Consider the following 20515-nt stretch of genomic DNA (forward strand, 5'->3'; position numbering starts at 1 on the left):
GCCTGGGAAATCCCATGGACAGAGGAGCCTGGCAGGTTACAGTCCACAGGGTTGTCAAGAGTCTGAGGAACGACTGAGCGACTTAGCATGATTAACTACATGCATGTGAAAGAACTATCTGAAACCAGAGGAAGGATTACCTGAGAGGATTAGAGAAAACAATACTAATGAGGATTGAGAATCATTTCTCTGGGGTCACAAAGAGTCAGGTACAACTGAGCAACTGAATACACACACACTTATGAACCTTGTTATTTATCTATTTTATAAATAGTTGTGTGTGTGTGTTTATCCCAAACTCTTAATTTATTCCCTCCCTCCTTCCCTTCTCATAGCTGTAAATTTGTCTTCTTTGTCTATGCCTCTTTCTGTTTTGTAAATGAGTTCATTTGCATCAGTTTTTTAGATTCCACATCTGTGATGTATGATTTTTGTCTTTCTGTCTGAATTACTGTACTTAGTACAGTAGTCTCTCAGTTCAGTTCAGTTCAGTCACTCAGTCGTGTCCAACTCTTCGCGACCCCATGAATCGCAGCACGCCAGGCCTCCCTGTCCATCACCAACTCCCGGAGTTCACTCAGACGCACGTCCATCGAGTCGGTGATGCCATCCAGCCATCTCATCCTCTGTCGTCCCCTTCTCCTCCTGCCCCCAATCCCTCCCAGCATCAGAGTCTTTTCCGATGAGTCAACTCTTCACATGAGGTGGCCAAAGTACTGGAGTTTCAGCTTTAGCATCATTCCTTCCAAAGAAATCCCAGGGCTGATCTCCTTCAGAATGGACTGGTTGGATCTCCTTGCAGTCCAAGGGACTCTCAGGACTCCAGGAATCAAGGTAGTGATTCCAGAGGTCTTTTCAAGAAAGATCATGTCATCTATCTTTGAGTAGCTCAGCTTCTTTAAGCCTGAATCACCCCATCAACACTATGAATGTGGTGAAGGGTGAAGCCTCCAGCCTTCCTTCCTGGTGTCACTCAGCCAGGGTTCCAGGTGGGCAGACTCTAAATGAGAAACTGTAGATAACATGACCCTAGTTAGGGTTTCTTTCTAGAGCTGTGCTGCCCAAGCCATAGCCACTGGTGACAGGAAGCTATTGAAGTTTGAATTAACTGAAATTAAGAGCTCATTTCCTCATTTCAGCTACTTAATAGTTACATGAGGCAGGTGGCTTCCGGCCTGGAAAGCGTGGTTGTAGACCGTTGCCATCCTTATAGAAATTTCCATCAGAATACTCTGTTCTAGAGTATTTCAGCGATTTTTATACATTTTAGAGGTTTGGGAGGAAATTAATGTAGAATATGTTCAGAGTTATATTCTTGGTGAAGATAGAGATTTAACATAGTCTTAGTTTCAAAATGATCCAATATTGTGGTATACACTCCAGACTTTGTGAAGTAGCTTATGAGTGTATTGAGAAATGGTGCATAATAGAACAGTCACTCTTTCCAGAAGAAGCCTTGTGTTTGCCACCATTCCCACCTTGAGGTCTGCCTTCCAGCTTGTGTGAAATTATCTGTCCTTTTATTGCTTATTAAAATCTTTCACATCCTTTAAGCACCACTCAAGTTCCTGCCAGCCTCATACTGATCTCCATGCCTTCCCCTGAAGTCTATGATCTTCTGACTTTCCTAGTAACATATATGCAGAGCCTTTATCACTCGCTCCAATCTGTCATATTTTACTGTGTCATCATACCCACCCCAACAGGCATTCTCTGTACACAAAACCCCTGAAGTTCTTTGTACACCATGATATCTTGAAAGTACTTGGCATAGCTGGCTGCTCATTTGGCAGATGTTTGTGGAGTGGCTGCTGGTTGCAGATCACTATTCTAGACATCAGGGATATGAAGAGGGAAGAGGTGATGAACAGATAAATTTGTAGGTATTTAGGGAGTTGGGGGAATGCCAGGGATGATGAATACGTATCCATGTATTATTTATTTTACCATTTTATTTATTTTATAAAAGCTATCACTGAAAACAGAGCAGTACAAGTGAATATCAAGTTCAGATCAAAATCATTGGACTGAACTTGACTTTCTTTTATCTTTAAAGATTACACTCCCCCACCCCCCAAGTCAAGCAGAGAAACAGCAGGAAGTTCCTTGCCTGCTGAAACAACATAAATAGATCATATCCAATGGAGCTGCCTTATTGGTGCAGTTTTTAGTTTGTTAAATGCAAAAGTTGTGTTAACAGAGACACAGGTTTCATCTCTGGGTTGGGAAGATCCCCTGGAGGAGGAAATGGCAACCCACTCCAGTATTCTTGCCTGGAGAATGGACAGAGGAGCCTGGCAGGCTACAGTCCATAGCGTCACAAAGAGTGAGACATGACTGAGATACTAAACACACACACACACATAATCTTTTATAACTGTTGCACCACCTGGAATCCTTGCTTCATCAACAGGAAGTTCAGAAAATATGTATTCATTTATTCAACTGTGTATTGAGACCCTACCCCAGGGGGTAGGGTCAATCCTCAATCCTGTAGGGGAACAGGAGGTGGTCCTTGACCTCAAAGAGTTTATAGGCTATTTTCAATTCTTCAGCTAATAAATGTGAAATCTTTTAAAAATTACCCTCGGGAGTTTTCTCTAACCCAGTCTCAACTTGACACTCTTGTGGTCATTCTTTTGCAACAAGCCTAGAGCCATCCCAGGCTTACCCTGAGCTCAGACTGAGGAAGGCAGCTCTGGTTACTATAGCTTTCATATTTCCTTTAATCATTTCCGTCCTTTCCCTACCTTCTGCCTTCCTGGAAAATAATTATCATTTCTTTCTAGATTTGTCCCATCTAGAGGTAAATATTTCTTTTCTCATTTCTCTTATGACACGGTTAACAAAAGGCCCTTTGCCATCCAGTAGAGTGGGTGAGCTTGATCCTGGCACTGTTACCATTTGAGGGCCATCGGAGTGCCCCAAGAGAGTGTGGACGTTGCTAGTGGCTATTTGCTGCCAGGCCCTGCTGAATCTCTGGTCCTGTATGACACCCAGGTCAGAGTGTTCCACAGCCATCAGATGGCAAAGAAGAGAGCACCCACATGTGCTTGAGGAAGGTCAGTGTATGTTTCCTGGAGATGTTGGTCTTCGAGGTAGATCTTAGAGTGAGCCCTCAGGGAATTTTAGCAGAAGGTTAGAGTTACTAGGAAGGTTAGACTTACTGTAGAGGGTATATTAAGAGTGAAGAGGCCAGTAATGAAGCTTTCGTGGTAGATGAGACCATTAACATCCCAACCAAGAAATCTGTAAGGATCATCTTCCCCATAGCCTCCCCTACACTTGATAGTCACAGACTTTCGGTTTCATTCATCTCATGGGTATGAATTGGTTTTTCATCATTTTAATTTGCTTTTCCTTGAATACTAATGAGATTGGGAATTTTTCATATTGTTATTGGTTACTCTGTCAACCAATATTACATATGTCTGTCTTTTCCTGAATTTGTGGAAGTTTTATGCATTCTAGTAACCAGTCTTTTAAGTATTTGCATGTATCTCCCCCTACACTGTTCTTTATGCTTTGTTCTTATTCCTGATGTCTTTTTTAATACAAGAAATTTAAAATTTTTTTTTTGTTTGTTTGTTTTTGTTTTTGGTCTTGTTTAGTCTTACAAGACCTCCAAAAATTGGTTGGGTGAGATAATATTCCCTTTCTTGGTTCTACTTGACTCAGTCTGCACGGTGGTACCGGAGACTAAGAACAAGCAGGACCAAGAAAGGGAGCATGGATACCAAGAAAGAAATTTAAAATTTTGATGTCAAATCTATAAGTCATTTACTTTAAGGTATATTCTGTTGTTACCTTGTTGAAGAAATCCTTCCCTCCTTTAGGATCATAAAGTTCCCCAATTTTTTCCCTTAGTGTATAAAGTTTTAATTTAGAAGGCTTTGCCTTTGTTCCATATTGGACTTACCTGGGGGCCTGGTGAGAGGTAGGAATTTCGTTGTATTTCTCTCCAGCCAGACGTCAGCTGCAGGGTCAGCCCTTGCCCTGTTTTGTTCCGTGTCTGCTGTATGCTGTCCCACACCTGCTGAGGTGTCCTCCTGTGTTCTTCCTTATCTCAGCTTGATTAACCTTCTTGTCCTGTGCCAATACCACGTGGAATCCATTAGCATCGTTTTGTAATGTGATTGATACCTGGTATGGCAGGTCCCGTACCTTCGTTCTTTTGGTTTTATTTATTTATGAAGTTATCTTACCTATTTATGCCATTACTCTTCATTAGCAATTTTAAAATTGATTGGCCAAGTAACGCAAGTGCTTTTGGGATTTTTAATGGAATTGGATTGAACTAATAGATTGTTTGAGAGACCCGACCTCTATTCAGTGTTGCATCTCCTCATCCATGAAGGAAGTTTCTCTCCTTTGATTCAGATCCTCTTTTATGTCCTTCAGTGAAAGATCATAATGACTTGCACCTTAATTTCTTTATTCATAGAAACATTCAATATTTCAGCTCCAGACCACAGAGCACCTCTACAGTAATAAAAACTGTGGTAATGAAAAGCACATTTTAAAGCAGTTTGGGATTCTGTCCTATTGAGAAAGTAGAACAAGCTTTTATTTTCTCCTGTTCGGTAACTCTCCCTCCTGTGCATATCAACAGTGATTCATGCAGATGTACCATTTGCCACTGTACAGCAAGGTCCTGGAGGTGGCCCACAAGAGGCTTCTTCCCCTTGGCTGGTGTGCATTCAGTCAGCACTTGGCCCAGCAGCACTTTACCAAACAGTAATCCACCAACTACATTCATTACGCCTATGTATTTCCTACCCGCAGTAAAATTAGGAGCAGTTTTGTCAGATGCTTTGCTTGAATTAAGAATCACTTCATCTATGGAACATTCCTTTCCTAATTAATCATCCTTGTTTCTTTTTTAAAAAGCTTTTTAAAATCTGTTTTTGGCCGTGCTGGGTCTTCATTGCTGCACAGACTTGTCTCTAGTTGCAGCGCGTGGGCTTCTCATTGCCGGGCCTTCTCTCGTGTAGCACAGGCTCTAGGACACATGGGCTCGGTGGTTGTGGCTCGCAGGATCTCGAGCACAGGCTCAGTAGTTGTGCTGCACAGGCTTAGCTGCTCCGAAGCGTGTGGAATCTTCTCAGCCAGGAGTTGAACTTGTGTCTCTTGCACTGGCGCGCGGATTCTTTACCACTGAGCCCCCGGGGAAGCCCTCTTGTTCCTTAAGAACACTTTTAGTATTTTACCAGCAGTCTATATCCAACATTATGGAAAATCTTTCCGTTTCCTCCCCACACACTTATTTGCCCGTACCTAGTCTTCTCGGATGTCCCCCCTTCTTCTGATGTCTCATCATTGCTAAAGTGACGCTAGGGTCAACCTCTAGTTTTCCAATAAAATGTTGAATCACTCCAGCATTTATATTAAAATCTCAACCCGTTCTTACTCATAAAAAACATATTTATTCCTTAGTATTATTACATTTAACTACCATATAACCCAAGTGGAGACCTACTTAAACATCAGCACTGTTTAGTCAGGAGACTTTCATTCTGACATAAAAACCATCAAAAAACATAGTAATGGTACATTTTTTATAAAGATGTAATGGATAAAAGTGATTTAAGTAGATAAGTAGCCTCTGGACTGGCTTAACCCACTCCAATGTTCTTGCCTGGAGAATCCCAGGGACAGGGGAGCTGGTGGGCTGCCTTCTCTGGGGTCGTGCAGAGTCGGACACGACTGAAGCGACTTAGCAGCAGCAGCAGCAGCAGGACTGGCTTAACACCTAATGCTTGTTATTTGTGAGTTAATCTCTGATTTCAGTACATTAAGGATGAAAGAAGAGAAAGAGGTTGCTTCAAATACTGGAGTTGATGAGAAGGGAATCTGGTAGTGAATTTTAAGCAATTACAGAAAATCTCACTAGGCTTTCTATTAATTTTTTAACCAGATGAAACTTAACATTTTTGTTGTCATTTGTGTTTGTCCAGCTTCCAATTGTGGAAAAGATAAGAACCATTGCCCAGTCTGTCTATGGAGCCAAAGATATTGAACTCTCTCCAGAAGCACAATCCAAAATAGATCGTTACACGGAACAGGTAAAAGTTGTACTCTTAGGGAAAAAAAATCCAGCTTAAGCTTTTGTAATTATTCACCCTGAATTGAGAGCTGGTATATGTTCTGCCAGCTGAATTTGGCTTAATCTACTGTGTGGTCTACAAAAATTAAGTTAATATCCTTGGATAGGATATTGACTGTAGTTATGTTGAGAGGATATACCCTCTGACATACACATCTTTGACTTTTGTGGTTATAAATGTGTCTAATACAGGTTGTATCCACGTTTATCTGTGGTGTGTGATCTTTAGGCACTGCTTATCAGCCAGAAACACTAAAAGTGTTCTTGGGTGTGCAGCTGTGGAGTCAGAGTTAAATGATCTGTAGTGCTTCCTCTTACTGTCTTAAAAATGTTAGCACAGTGCCAGGTTAGTCAAATAAGACTGCCGTGCGTAAAGATGGGGTGCTTGGTGTCCTTTTTTGTATAAGTGCTTCCTTGGCTTGGTGCTGAAGTTGTCCACCATGGGTGAAGACTCCCTTCCCTTCTGCTGTGCAGGTGACCAAGATGCAGCAGCGTGAGTCTAGCCCCATAATGGTCATGTCGGATAGGCTCCGCAGAGTGTGTTCATCCACCCTGACCAAAGGGGCCCTGTGCCTCAAACGTCCCCTCCTGTTTACTATGATCAATAGAACTCAGAGCTCTTCAAGAGTTTGCTGGCAAAAGAGTTTCATGAGGAGTATCATTGATATATTTTTTCATCTCCCCAGCTCTTAAATTCTATTTTTAATGCATATTTAATATTTTGTCCTGTGCTACCAACTCTCACCAGAGTATTCTCCCAGATTTGATAAGATAGTCAACAATTCATTTCTTCTTAGAATTTTCCAAGGGCTTAGAATGCTCTTGACTTGTATTAAAAAAAAAAAGAAAAATGATTCCTAAAATTTGCCATACACACTGACATTGTTCTGCAGTGAAATTTTGACTCATGTGCAATGAAATGAGTAAAATAAGGTCATTGTCATGAGGATTTTTTTTCCCCCATGAGTTTTTAATAATGCTATTTAAGGATTATTGTTAATTCCAATATTAGATCCTTCCTGACTTTTTTCTGAGGCTTAAAAATTTACAAAGAAATAGGGGGATAGTACATAGCATGCTGGGTTTTTTAAAAATGTATTCTTAACTGGTAAACTTTTAAATTGGCAAACCCTTATCAGTTCACAAAAATTGTTTCAATGTTTGATTGATCTCTGAAACCCCAAATTCTGGGCACTGTTTCTGCAGAGCAATCTTGATTAACCCCAGCAGATTTCTGATCAGCATCTATTAAGAGAATAGAGAACAGCCCCACCCCACCCCTCAGTTGATAGTTCAATAAAATTTTCCAAATAGTCCTAGATTGAATCATAAGAAATTCTGTGTGGGTTACCTCTGGAGATTTCATTCCTTTTATCTCTGTCTGTCCACCCAGAGAATGTTCCTTAAAAGTTATGTGTCAAGTGTGTGGTTGCAGTTGATCAGCCAAGTCTCTGAGGAGGCACTGTGTACCCTTAATCGGGACCAGGCTGCAAGGACACTGTACTTTTTGTGAGGCCCCACATGTGACTTCCTGCCCTTTCACCTTTGAAAACTCTGGGTCAGGCATCGCCTTTGGTCCTTAAAAATAAGAGGCTTAAATAGTGACCTCATCTCAGTTCATATAATGTAATCGCAGATCAAATAGCCGTGATTCATAAAGCAACACAAAGGGGCCCTTTGCTTGCTGACAGCCGCCAAGAACGAGTGAACAGTGGGACTAAAAGCCTCATTACGGAGCCTTCTCCAGATTACCTTTCTGAGTCCCAGATATTAATATTCTTGGAAAGTGGTTTCTACAGCTGCTGCTGCCGTGCCAGCAAGGAGCCACCCTCCCTTCAAACACACACGTAATAGTGTCTTTCTGCAATAAGAATTATCCAGAATAAGTAATAGACAGCCTCAGCCTACCAGGTGGTGATCAGGTGTAGCTGAGTTTTGCTCCCATCTTCTTGCTCTGAACGAGCAATAACAAGCGCTACTGTGTGTGTGGATCTGAGCCGTGGGGGTTCTGGAGGGGGGTGCAGGTCAAACAAGTACAAAGAACATTTTTGCTCAAGGAACGCTTTTTCTTGCCTTTCTTACAGGGATTTGGAAATTTGCCCATCTGCATGGCGAAGACCCACCTCTCCCTGTCTCACCAACCTGACAAGAAAGGCGTACCCAAGGGTTTCATTCTACCCATTAGTGACGTCCGGGCCAGCATAGGCGCCGGATTCATTTACCCATTGGTTGGAACGGTGAGTGTGTGACGTCCTCCCAGAACCTTCCCCAGTCTGTGTTGTTAGGACTCCTAAAATCCTTAGGCAGACCAGATATTGGAAAGTAATTAATAGGATTTGCTATTTTCCTAAGTACTCTCTTCCACAATGGAAGGACGCACCTGCCACTGTGGTTTGGGTTTTTATTTTCTTTAGATCATGTGTTCAGGACTCCTTGAGTCATAAAATTGACTCTCCCCTTATAGAACACGGAAGAGAATAACTTGGGAGAATCCAGGCCGCTGTTGAGATGGGGGCGGGGGTGGCTTAGTCCAGGACAGCTGGTTCTTCATGTCGTGCTCAGAATAAAAAGACTTCACTGCAGGGGAATAAATGGAGGCCACCACCCAGTCCAAGAGATAGGACCAGCCCCCTACCCCAGAGCTGGGAAATCAGTCTCTCACCCTCCACCTCTTTGTCAGGGCTGCCTTAGAAAATGAGTGAATCACATGAGTTCCCGGTTTTGACCTTATTCTGGGGAGACATTGTTGCCATGGGATGGTTATTGTTATTTCAAAGCTTCTCTTTGGACAGAAGGGAGATAGTGCAGAAGTGAAAGCTTATCAAAGTACCTAAAACCCATGATGATGGCCTTAATACATAAAATGCCTCATTACAGCTACTCAGTGATGTGGTGGGTTCCCTTGGTAACCGTCAGTGACTGAAGTTTGTTTTCTCATCATGGGATGCTCTTGGATTAGATTGAGCAGAAAAATTCTTAATTGTCCCTGTTGTCGTCATTGTTGTTGTTACAAGCTGATCCAAGTCCAAGCAGGAAACATAACAATTTTTTAAAATAAGCCAGGTGTCTCTGTTGTTTAAGCAATGGATGGGTAAAAAATGCGTAATGAGGACAGAGTTGCTTGCCTTCATATTTGCATGTTTCATCTGATATTGGGCAATGTGTTTTCAATAAGTGTTTCTTGAATTCTTAATGCCCGTGAGGCACAGAGATACTACACAGAGTAAATGTGAGATGCATAGGGTTGAACAGCACAGAGGTGTGTAGAAAGTATGATGATGATGATGATGTTCAGTCGCACAGTCGTGTCTGACTCTTTGTGACCCCATGGACTGCAGCACGCCGGGCTTCCCTGTCCTTCACTGTCTCCCAGAGTTTGCTCAAACTCATGTCCATTGAGTCTGTCATACATTCCAACCATCTCATCCTCTGCCGCCCCGTTCTCCTGCCTTCAGTCTTTCCCAGCATCAGGGTCTCTTCCAGTGAATCGGCCCTTCACATCTGGTGGCGTAAGTATTGGAGCTTCAGACTTGGTGTTAACATCTTAATGCCCTCTGGGCATAGGAGAGACAACAGCTGTTTCTACTGGTTGCAGGCAGGGCCTGTGAGGGAGAAAAAGAGAATCAACCTCCAACAACTGTGGAAACAGTGAATTTTGAGTCAAAGGCACAGAGTTACATGGTAGCCTTCGTGGGTTAATCCAGTATGCCTGGAGTTGGACAGGGGTTGAGAGATTGAGAAATGGGATTAGAGTAGCAAGATCGATTCAAGCTGTTAAGGATCTGAACAGCCATCTGAAAGACCTTGGATTTTATCTCATGCACAATGAGAGCTGCAGTAAGATGGGTTTTGCACCTGGTTTTTATTCTTTTTCTTTCTTTCTTTGTTATATTTATGTATTTATTTATTTGGCTATGCTGCTTGGTTTTCAGGATCTTAGTTCCCCAACCTGGAATTGAACCCTGGGGGCCCTGGCCATGAACGCACCAGTTCCTAGCCACTGGACTGCCAGGAAATTCCCCTGGTTTTTATTCTTATAATAAGGAAAAGGAAAATGTCTGATTTGTATTTTAGAAAAATAGCTCTGGTAACAGTGGGAGAGTGTTGAGAGGGAAGAGAAGCAGACCGAGGGAGACATGGGCCGAGTAAAGAGGTGCTCCAGGTTAGCTCAGCAGCCACAGAAGAGGAGCAGTGAATTCCAGACATATTGTGAAGGTGGCCCCCTGCACGTGGGCTTGGGGGTCGGGTCACTTCCAGCCTGACCACGGATGGTGATGCTGTTGGGTGTGGAAGGAACAGTCAAGAAGTCAGGTTGACAGGGCCAGAAATGCATCTGGCCCGGAGACAGAGAGCTGGAAGGGCTCATAAGATCAATATAGCATGATCTGTGAACCCATTGGAAACACAGACACAACAACCAGGAGAAAGGAACAGGCAGGAAGAAAGCCCTGAGAATTTTACGAATATACATGAGGGTGGATACTGGGGAGAAGCAAAGACCAGCACTAGAGAAATGAGAAGAGGGAGAGGATGGTACTCGAAAAACATCCAAGTTCATGGAGCCGACTGGATAGGAGGAGCCCCCGGGAATCTGGGAAGACCCCGGGGCACAGGGAGACCAGGGGGTACACAGGAGCTGGTGATGGAGCCTCTCACTGAAGGAGGGGTAACACCAGGACTGGCAGAGGGAGAAGGGTCAAGGAAAACAGGTTCCGAATGGTATCTTGGAAAAGGCTCAGCTGAAGGTAAAAAGTAATCAGATCCGTGGTCCAGGGGGAGAGAGGAAGAGGGGACAGACTGCAGAAGGACACCAAGGACTTTTTAGTGGGTGATAGAAATATTCTGTACTTCAATTGTGGTTCCACTACACGTGTACATGTGTCAAAACTCATAAAGCGCCATGTTTTTTAAGGGTGAATTTGATTGGGTATAATTTAATCATACTGCGACTTCCCTGGTGGCTCAGACGGTAAAGCGTCTGCCTACAATGTGGGAGACCTGGGTTCAGTCACTGGGTCAGGAAGATCTCCTGGAGAAGGCAGTGGCAACCCACTCCAGTATTCTTGCCTGGAAAATCCCACAGATGGAGGAGCGTGGTAGGCTACAGTCCATGAGGTCGCAAAGAGTCAGACACGACTGAGTGACTTCACTTTCTTTGATCATACTTCACTTAACATAACCACCAGAAGAGCTTGCTTTGCATTCCTTAAAATGGCCTCAGTGATAGCAGCCACTTAGAGTCAGAGATCATCTGAGCTTCAGTCAGTGAAGGCCTTTGCTTAGGAGAAGAGCACCTCTGGATGGTCCAGGCTTCGACCAGGGAGCCGGGGCCATGAGGGTCCCAAAGAGCATGGAACAGTGGGTACCACCAAGGAGAAAATTAGCCAAGTCCATGACCTGTCCTGTCTTTTGCTGCACAGATCTGGGATTCCATAGTAGTTCTGCCAACAGTTTCGTTCATGCATTCAGAAAGTGTGCACATGACTCTGTGGTCCCTGTTATGGGAAGCCCCAAAATAAAGCATTTTTCTCCACCTCAGGCAGCTTCCTGCCCCTAGTAGAGAGACGTGAAATTAACAAAGAAAATGGTTTGTTGTAAAAATTGTGACTCAGAAGATGACACCTTCACTCGTTTCTGAGTATTTAATAGTCATTAAATACGGATCATAATTTTAAATCTTTGGAGTCACTAAGCAAATAGATGCTATGAATCTCTTCGCACCTCAACTCATACCCCCCACAACCACAGCCTTGTAAGGTCATTTCTGGAAAGTCAGTTCCGTCAGCTCGCGTGGGTGGGTGACCACTAGTCCATCCCTCTGTTCCTCTGCACCTGCTTGACGCCTGACCAGTTAGAACATGAAGGTGTGACCAGTCCTTGAGAGTGACCTCAGGCTGGCTGGGTTCCCTGAGGAGGTCCCCCTGCCTCCACCCGGGGCAGAGCAGTGAGCATGGGCCCCTGGGGTAAAATCCTCCAAAACAATCATGAGGAGCGAGGAAGGAAGTGGTTCATGAGGAAAGAAGTTCCTGAAGGTCAGGAAGTATCGCATGGAGGCGGTGGCCTGAGGTCTGCTTTCTATGACCGAGCCAGAAGCTGCTGTGTCCAGGGCAAACGCACCGCAGGAGGCCAGGATCGCCTAATAAGGACAGGTATTTACTTTTACTTGACCCAGTCCTGGGCCCTGCCACAGTCTGCAAGAATGCTTCTAATAGTCATCATCCATGTGGGAGACATAGTGTAGTAATTTCCTGCTGAGATGACTGAAGGGGAAAGGGGGTTGAGGACACTGGGGGGACTGGCTCCTACAGGTGGGAAAAGTCTAGTGTAATTAATCACCCTGACCCATGATCACTCCACACGTGCTTATTTGAGTGCCTTTGAAACAGGCGTCCAACTCTCCTTTCCAGGAAAACCCCCAGTCGGAAAGATCCTCAGTTTTTCTGCATTGTGCATTCATTCATTCATACTTGTAAATCACATGGAGATGAACATGCTCCAGTCCTCTTCCATGCGTCCTTATGTTGGACACTAGTAAGTAAAATCACACAGGTGCAGAATGCTGTGGGCTTTATAACAAAGAGAAATCCCTTCGGTGTGTCCTTAAGGAAGGCATGTCCCCCTGGCTATCTAATAGGTCTAAAAGTGGAGAATCCCCACACAAGCACCTCCCTCTCCAAACAATAAGTATCTTCAGTGTTCTGACTCTGGGACATCACAGGGTGAAATGCTAGAGAGTTCAGTTTTTTACCCCCAGATTTAGTTTTCTAAGTATTTAGTTTCACTCTTCACCCTTATTTACAAGCCAGAGTTTTCTGCCACTGAATGATTTCATCATATTTTATTTAGTTACTGCTTTAGTTGGAGTTGATCACCAATTAATGATCTCCAGTATGTGTAGCCACTTTATTAGTACATTTCACTTTATAGGAGCACCTAGTAGTTCAAGAGTTCCTCAGCTAAGGTCATCTAAGACTTTTTGCCCCATCCTTGCGTGCTCTGGGTGAGTTTTCCATCTCTCTGTAAGTAATTTTTCCTCCCTGAAATATCTTCATTCCTGCTAAGCTCCATGTGTATCCTTGCGTCTCTTTAATGACATTATCCTTATATATTCTTTCCATCATATTTTAAAAATAATTTTATTTATCTGGCTGTGCTGGGTCTTAGTCATGGCATGCAGGAGCTTCTCATTGTGATGTTCAGGCTCTCTAGTTGTGACTCAGTTGCCCCACGGCATGGAGAGTCTTAGTTCTCTGACCAGGGATCAACCTCGTGTCCTCTGCATTGGAAGGCAGATTCTTAATCAGTGGACCACCAGGAAAGTGCCTCCATCGTATTATGGAAAGCTACAAAAACGTATAATATCCTAGACCAACACAGTCACCAGTTAGTACATCTCCTTATAAGAAATAATTTAGCAATACAGATCTTTGGTGTGGAGAGAGAAGAGCATATTTTCCAACACTCTGTTGTACAGATCAGCCTCTTATGTTTCCAAAAATTCTTTCAAAGCTTATGGTTTATAGTGTTCAATAAACCTTGGTAGCTCATAAAACTTCTCTAAAACAATCTCATGCACACCCTTCCCACCCCGTCCCCCCAGAGTTTAGTAGGTGGTCTTTGTCTGGTGGTCCCATTGCTTTGATATGGTTTTTAAGTTTTTATAATAATTTTTCAGGGTTGTTTAATCATTTGACATAAATGTCATGGCATAAAAACATTAATATGTAAGCAAAGTTTATGAAATTATATTATTGGGATGTAAATTACATTCCATATAGAAGAGATTAGAAAGACACCAAAATGTCAACATGGGGCTGACATTATGAGCAGCTGCTTTTCTTTACATTTCTGCTTACTTCGGATTACTGCACAAGCATTTGTCACTTTCATAACATGAAAATACAATAAATAGAGAAATGATAAACTGAAAGGATTTGAGAAAATGTTTTGTGAGGGCCAGTTAGTTGCACAGGAGTCAGAACACGTGTATGGCAGGTAGACTTAGGTGGGTAGAGTCATCTTGTCCTTCCTGGCTGCCTCGTAGTGTTTTAACAAGAGAGGCCCAAAGAGCTGGAATGTTCCTATAAGAAATCCACTCCTGAGTGTTGTCTGTTGACTGATGTTTCCTGGCCCCAAATTCGGCTAAGGAAATGCAAGATCGTTTTGTCCTTTTTGTTTCCTCGCTCCTGCCATGGGTTGGAGAGAGGCTAACCACTTCCTTTCATCTTACGAGGCTTTCTCACACAAGGACGTGTTGTCAGAACAGTTGGCTTGGAGAGGTATCCAACCAAGTGTGAATTCCTAGCACATGCCCATTTGAAGTTAGTTTTTGGTGTATCGGACCGTTTTCTTTTGATATCACGTGAGGCAATGAGATTGGCTCCTGAAGATCTAGGAAATCTTCTTAAACTTGAAGTCTTCTTTATTGACAAACTTAGGACATAAAATTAGGACATGTTGGCTATTGAGGACAAGAATCTGGACCAGAGTCTTGGACTTAAGCCACCCTGCAGAAGGGATTAGGAATTCCTGCAGCGTTTAGATGGTGTTTGGTGCCAGTTAGAGCAGCGGTCCCCAACCTTTTTGGCACCAGGGACTGGTTTCACGGAAGACAGTTTTTTGATGGATGACAGGGTGGTGGTTTCAGGATGATTCAAGCATGTTACATTTATTGCAGGCTTTATTTCTATTATTATTACATTGTGATATATAATGAAATAATTGTACAGTTCACCATAATATGGAATCAGATCATCAGGTATTAGATTCTCATAAGGAGTGTGCAACCTGAATCCTTTGCATGCACAGTTGACAGTAGAGTTCGAGCTTCTCTGAGCTCTAGAAACTAAGGCTGCTGCTGACCTGACAGAGGGCGGAGCTTAGGCAGTCACGTGGGAGACAGGGAGTGGCTGCAGATCCAAATGAAGCCCACCTCTCACCTCCTGCGTTGCAACCTGGTTCCTAACAGGCCATGGACCAGTACCAGTCCACGGCCTGAGGTCTGGGGAACCCTGAGTTAGAGCATTTCTGGAGCACAGAGTGGCCACTTGAAACTGTAGAGAGGCTGCTAGTGCTTTGGTCTCACAGACTGATGAGGGGAGAAAAGCACCTTGGCTGGAGGGCTGGGGTGGGCTGTAGGATGCAATGGGCCAGAGTTCCAGGGTCCGTTCAGGGCAGCTTCCCTCTCCCTTCCTACACCCTTCACTTTGGTTCCTGTGCTCTCTTTGGAGCAAAGGATGTGATCCTGGGCAGGGCACGTGTGTCCATGCCATGAGCAGTCCGGATCGTAACCCTGAGAGCGTGGACAGTGGACATCTGTCTAAGGAAAGGGGACTGAAAACTCAGCAGTAAAACCCGCAGCGGATTATGGAACGAGTAAAGGGCCCTGGTGTGGCTTTCGTGTCCGCTCTGTGACCCGACCCGGCCTCATCTCTGCCCAGGTGCCCCTCTGACGGCCTCAGTCGGCCTGTCTCTGGAAAGCAGGAAACTCCCGGAGCGTGTTTGCGAAACCAGTGATGTCATCCACAGCAAACGCTGGGTGGAGGGTTACTGGTCTGGAAGGAAAGGGGGCCCATGAAACAGTGAGCCGGGGCCCCACCCAGCCAAGTCATTGCCGCTTTCTTTCTCACATTTCGGTTAAGCTCACTTTGTTTTCCGTTCTACTCCCTCTCCTGTAAAAAGTATGTGCTGGATGTCTCGTTTCCGCTGGACCGGATTCAGGTCAGTGAAGTTATTCTGCGGCTCACTGGGGAGACGTTTTCTTCTTTGGGGATGCATGGTTATAAACCTGGTCCATTCACTTAGGCATGAATTAAATTCAGACCTTGTAGGTTTCAGCCCAATGCACTGCTCCCCACATTTTCCAGAGACTCATGGCCCAGTACACACACACACTCCCCAAGCTGCCTTTCAATGACATAGGTAAGCAGTCGTGTTCTACAGAGCTCCCATCATACAAGATCACTCAGAAGGTTGCCTCTGCACGTGTCCTTCCTAATTCCAGGGCTCCTTGACCCCAGTGAACCTGACACCTAAAGTCTCTCTGATTAGCTTGAAGTGATCCAGACCCGCCTCACACTGCCCAAAGCCTCCCCTCCCCCACCTGGCCTCACTTTCTTTGTATGGCTGTGTCCTTTCACCCCATTCCTGGGGACCTGGTCTGTTTCCTCTCTCCCACCCAGCTTGGGTCTCTCCCACCGCTCTTCCTCATCCTGACATCACAATTTCCTGCTTTCTCCCAAACATGCCCTTCCTCTGGCCCAGATGTCACTCACTTCCTCTTATCCCAGGGCGGCTGCAGCAAGCTGTCCCCTTCCGGGTGTCCAGAGGACAGGCACATGCGTGTCTGTCCCATCAGGAGAGAACATGTCCCTGCCTTTTCACTACGTGTTTCCAGCAAAGGAAGATGACCAGCAGCATTCTCCATTTCCAGAAACTGTTTTTCAGATTGATGAGCCAGAGGAGGCTTCGTGACTCAGGAAAATGATATTTGCCCCTCGACCACATAAGGTTATCTAAGGTCCAGTCCATTAGTTTCAGGGATCTTGTCTCCCTGAGTTTGATGCTAATTTATTTTTAGCATAAATATAAAATGACTTCAAATGAAATCAGCCTGAGCCGGGGAAACATGCTGAGTAATAGCATTACCAGATATTTCTATTATTGAGTTAACCTTTTAAAATTGGGTTAAATTTTTAGCCCACTGCTATTAACCCTACGTGTAGGCTCTGTCTTTCTTTGTACGAACCTAGAAAAAAAGGTGCTTGTCATGCTTAGGTAGCCACCCCACCGTCAACATATAGATCTTTTGTTTTCTTAGGAATTGATGAGATACTGACCCATTCTTCTTCCGCTTCCGTCTATAGCTTATTTGTTTTCTTCCACATTGAGTAGTTAGGATTCAGAGCATAAAATTGCCAATCAACATACACACAGGTCAGAAAGACATCATAAAGTATCTAGACTCATGGCACTTCTCTTTACTCTGTGTCTCTTTGTTGCTTTCATTTACTTTGTTATGCTAGTCTTTACCAAGAAGCATATAGTCCAAAGCAGCTAAGCAGTTTAAGCAAGGGAAATGAAATCAATGTAGACCAAAATGTGTGCTCAGTTACCTATTGTGCCCGACTGTAGTTCACCAGGCTCCTCTGTCCGTGGGATTTTCCAGGCAAGAATACTGGAGTGGGTTGCCATTTGCTGCTCCGGGGGATCTTCTCCACCCAGGAATCAAACCTGCATCTCTTGTGTCTCCTGCATTGGCAAAGTAGCTTTCCGATTAAAGAGCCAGGTCACCCTCTGAGGCAGTTTGAAAAGTTTGGTGGTGTAGCCTGTTTTCTGGATATCACTGAAAATTCAAAACATTTTATACCAGTGAGTATAAGCAGATCTTCTTAAATCACGCAAGAAGTATAAAGTAGGTATTAGATAAATAATTTGTGTTGGGTTATGTGATCAAACGGAGGTATTTATGCAGACCCTGGAAGGCTCAGAATGAACGTTCGTCATCACATTGCCACCCCTATGTAGGATTTCCAGGGGTGCCTGCATTAAGTATGTGTCCCAAGCCATTAGTAATAAAGGTACCACAGTCTGCCTCGGAGAAAACCTAGGGCCAGGAATACAAGTTACTGAATCCTTTGTGGACATCAGTCTCTTGTTTAAGACTCAGCCCCACCCCAAGAATCAGCTCTGGGGAGTGGAAGACTTGAAAAGTTACCTTCCATGCTTCCTTGCACCTTCCAAAATCCATCATACAGTTCCCAAATTTACCTGCATTTCTGCTTGTAAGACTTAATTACTCAACTTTCAAAACTTGCCCCCCAGGACTGAGTGGTGGCCCCTACTCATCTCCAGACACTGTGTTCATACTGCCAGCTCCACCCAGCTAAGATCTATTGCACTTACATCCTCTGGGGCTCCTATCCCTTTACCAAGCCGTCTTGCCTGGTGTCTCCTATTAATCCAGACCTCCCTAGGGTCTGGGTAGGGACCTGGCCTTCGGTTCCCCTGATCTGTCCACAGTTGGGAGTTCAGTGCAGACCATACTGCTACATACATACAGTATGGAACCCAGTGCAATAGGGGCCGGCCAGCCGCGCAGAAGACACAGGGTTCCTTACGGAGACCTCTTCCCGTGGGACCTCACAGAATTAGGATCCCGCTCAAGTCCCAGTCTGGAAAAGCACGTCTTAAAAGACGCTGAGAAGACAGGGCTCAAGTGCCCACCTTTCTTATCTGCGTGTAACTCCAGCCTTCAGGGGTCAGTGTTCTGACCCAACCAGTTACTGACCAGCAAGGCTATAAAACCAGGTCTAAATTCATTTTTCTTGGAACATATTTAGATGTGCACTTACAGATCGAATATCCCACCAGGCTGTATCACTTGATACTATAGTAGTTGTTCTCACTACATATCAGACACTGTTTCTAATGCTTCATATAGATTAACACATTCTTTACTCTGTATCAGCCCTGTGAGCTGAGTTAGTGATAAATGGCCTCAGGGAGTTCCAGTGATCCATGAGTATTCAGGCTTATGAGATCCTTGCTCAACAAGAACTTAGATCTTGAACATCTTGACATTTTTTTTCAGTAGCTCAGGCAGTGTATATTTCTGGGTCATTCTTTACTGCCACTGAGGCAGAAAAGGAAAACTTCCCAGCAGTTTCCCTCGCCCAGGCTGGTAAGCCCTGTTTCAGGATGGATCTTGTACTAGGTAACCAGGAAAACTGGAAGTGTTGAGTTGGACTGCTCCATGCAATATCAGGGGACAAATGTGTTGTTTCTGTACTGAATGTGGTCACCTATAGTGAAATACTCTTTCTATGTCCATTTAGTCATTAAGCCTCAATAATTTGATTTCTGAATGGACTGTGATTTGCTGTAGCTCAAAGCTTTTAAAGTTATTTCAAGCTACATTACACAATTAAAGAGAATGATCCTAAAAATAAAGGAAGTAATCTCTTCTTATTTTGAGACGCCATGCATTATTTGTTGGATTTGCACAAATATTTCCAGCACATTAACATCGTCTATTGTCAGCGTGTTTGCTTCTCTGTCACAGTTATTATAAGTCCATGGGGACCAGCAACCTGAGCTTCTGTTATTTTTGTTCTGTCTACTTTACGGTGGGGTTCAGGTTGCTTCCCAGTGGCAAAGAGTTAACTTGTCATCCAAACTGTAAAATCACAGTGATATGTGAAAAGTTCTCCCTGATGTGTAAATCCTGAGTATTTGCTCACATTAAGAGACAGTCTTTTGTTTGGGACTGAAAATAATTATAACAAAGACTCTCCGGCAAAAGTTTGGGTCTCTACATTGGGTCGAATGTGGCCTGTCCAGCTCCCAGATCCATGATGTGGTTGGCGTTCCCTCCATAGTTCATAAAATAATGAATTTAGTAAATGGCTCATTTGTAGTCCTTTATGCCATCTAAAGACAGTTTATTTAAAGAAATATTTTTTTGTGTGGGTAAAAATCATTGCATAGGTAGCTGTAATTTCTTTATTATTTACAATAACCACAACCAGCTTTTTTTTTTTTTTTTTTAAGCTGTTTTGACAGCTGGAGTTTGTTATTTTAATTTTGATAAGTTTGTCACAAAGAATGGAATGTGCTCCCTTTTGAAGATGGGAAAGTTTGGGCGGGGAGAGAGCAGAGAGACACCACCTAACAATAAAATTCCAAAAGCAGATCTACTTGACTTCTTTGAAGTGTTTTTAGATTTCATTTGAGGCATAAATTGGAACCTGCTATCTTTCTTTGGAGTAGAACACATTACAGAGGGAAAAAACAAAAGATTGCTACAACCACAGCCCTGGGAAAAGAACGGAAGATTTCAGGAAGAAGAAGGATATTAAGTGTATGGATGACAACTGCAGAGTGATTCTTCCTGTCTTTGGACAGGAAGTTAATAGTTAACCTAAAGTTAAATGGTTAATGGAACATGGAAACCATGATGGGGAATCTTCTGCGGTACTTCAAAAAAAAAATGCCCATAAATCCCTCTTTAGCACTTCCTTGTGCTCACACATTCAAGCGGAGAACAAGGATGGAATGTCCAGTTCATCTCAAGTGCACCGGGCTACTCTGCATCTTACTCTGACATCCTGTTCTCCTTCCTGTGTTATCAACATGCAGACGCTGCTCTCTATGTATTATTAAGCACAAACAAGCCAAAACTCTGTCTACAGTAGTTCAGTATGTTTTCACAGATCTCCTATTGTGGTTTTATTTCTTCAGTATCTTCTCTATTGAGCACAGAGACTGACATCTTTCTAGCACCCCCCACCTGCCCTGCAAAGAGTCTGTTCTTTTTCCCTAGAGGTAATGTGTGATGCTAAAAGGATTCATTGAAAGGAGGGTTAAAGATACTAATGTCTGGATACTTTCAGGACTGGAATGATTGTC

The 20515-nt window shown here is 43.7% G+C and overlaps 1 protein-coding gene across 2 annotated transcripts in view; it reads left to right on the forward strand.

Moving 5' to 3' along the window:
- The window catches only part of MTHFD1L (methylenetetrahydrofolate dehydrogenase (NADP+ dependent) 1 like), a 181768-nt gene that overhangs the window by 120684 nt on the left and 40569 nt on the right, over positions 1–20515 (forward strand). For both annotated transcript variants that reach the window (XM_061428309.1, XM_061428310.1), the window contains exons 25-26: positions 5958–6065; positions 8191–8343. In XM_061428309.1, coding sequence (XP_061284293.1) covers positions 5958–6065; positions 8191–8343 — 261 coding nt within the window. The remainder of the gene's footprint in view (positions 1–5957; positions 6066–8190; positions 8344–20515) is intronic.

This window comes from Bos javanicus, chromosome 9, assembly GCF_032452875.1.
Source record: "Bos javanicus breed banteng chromosome 9, ARS-OSU_banteng_1.0, whole genome shotgun sequence".
Taxonomy (NCBI): Eukaryota; Metazoa; Chordata; class Mammalia; order Artiodactyla; family Bovidae; genus Bos; species Bos javanicus.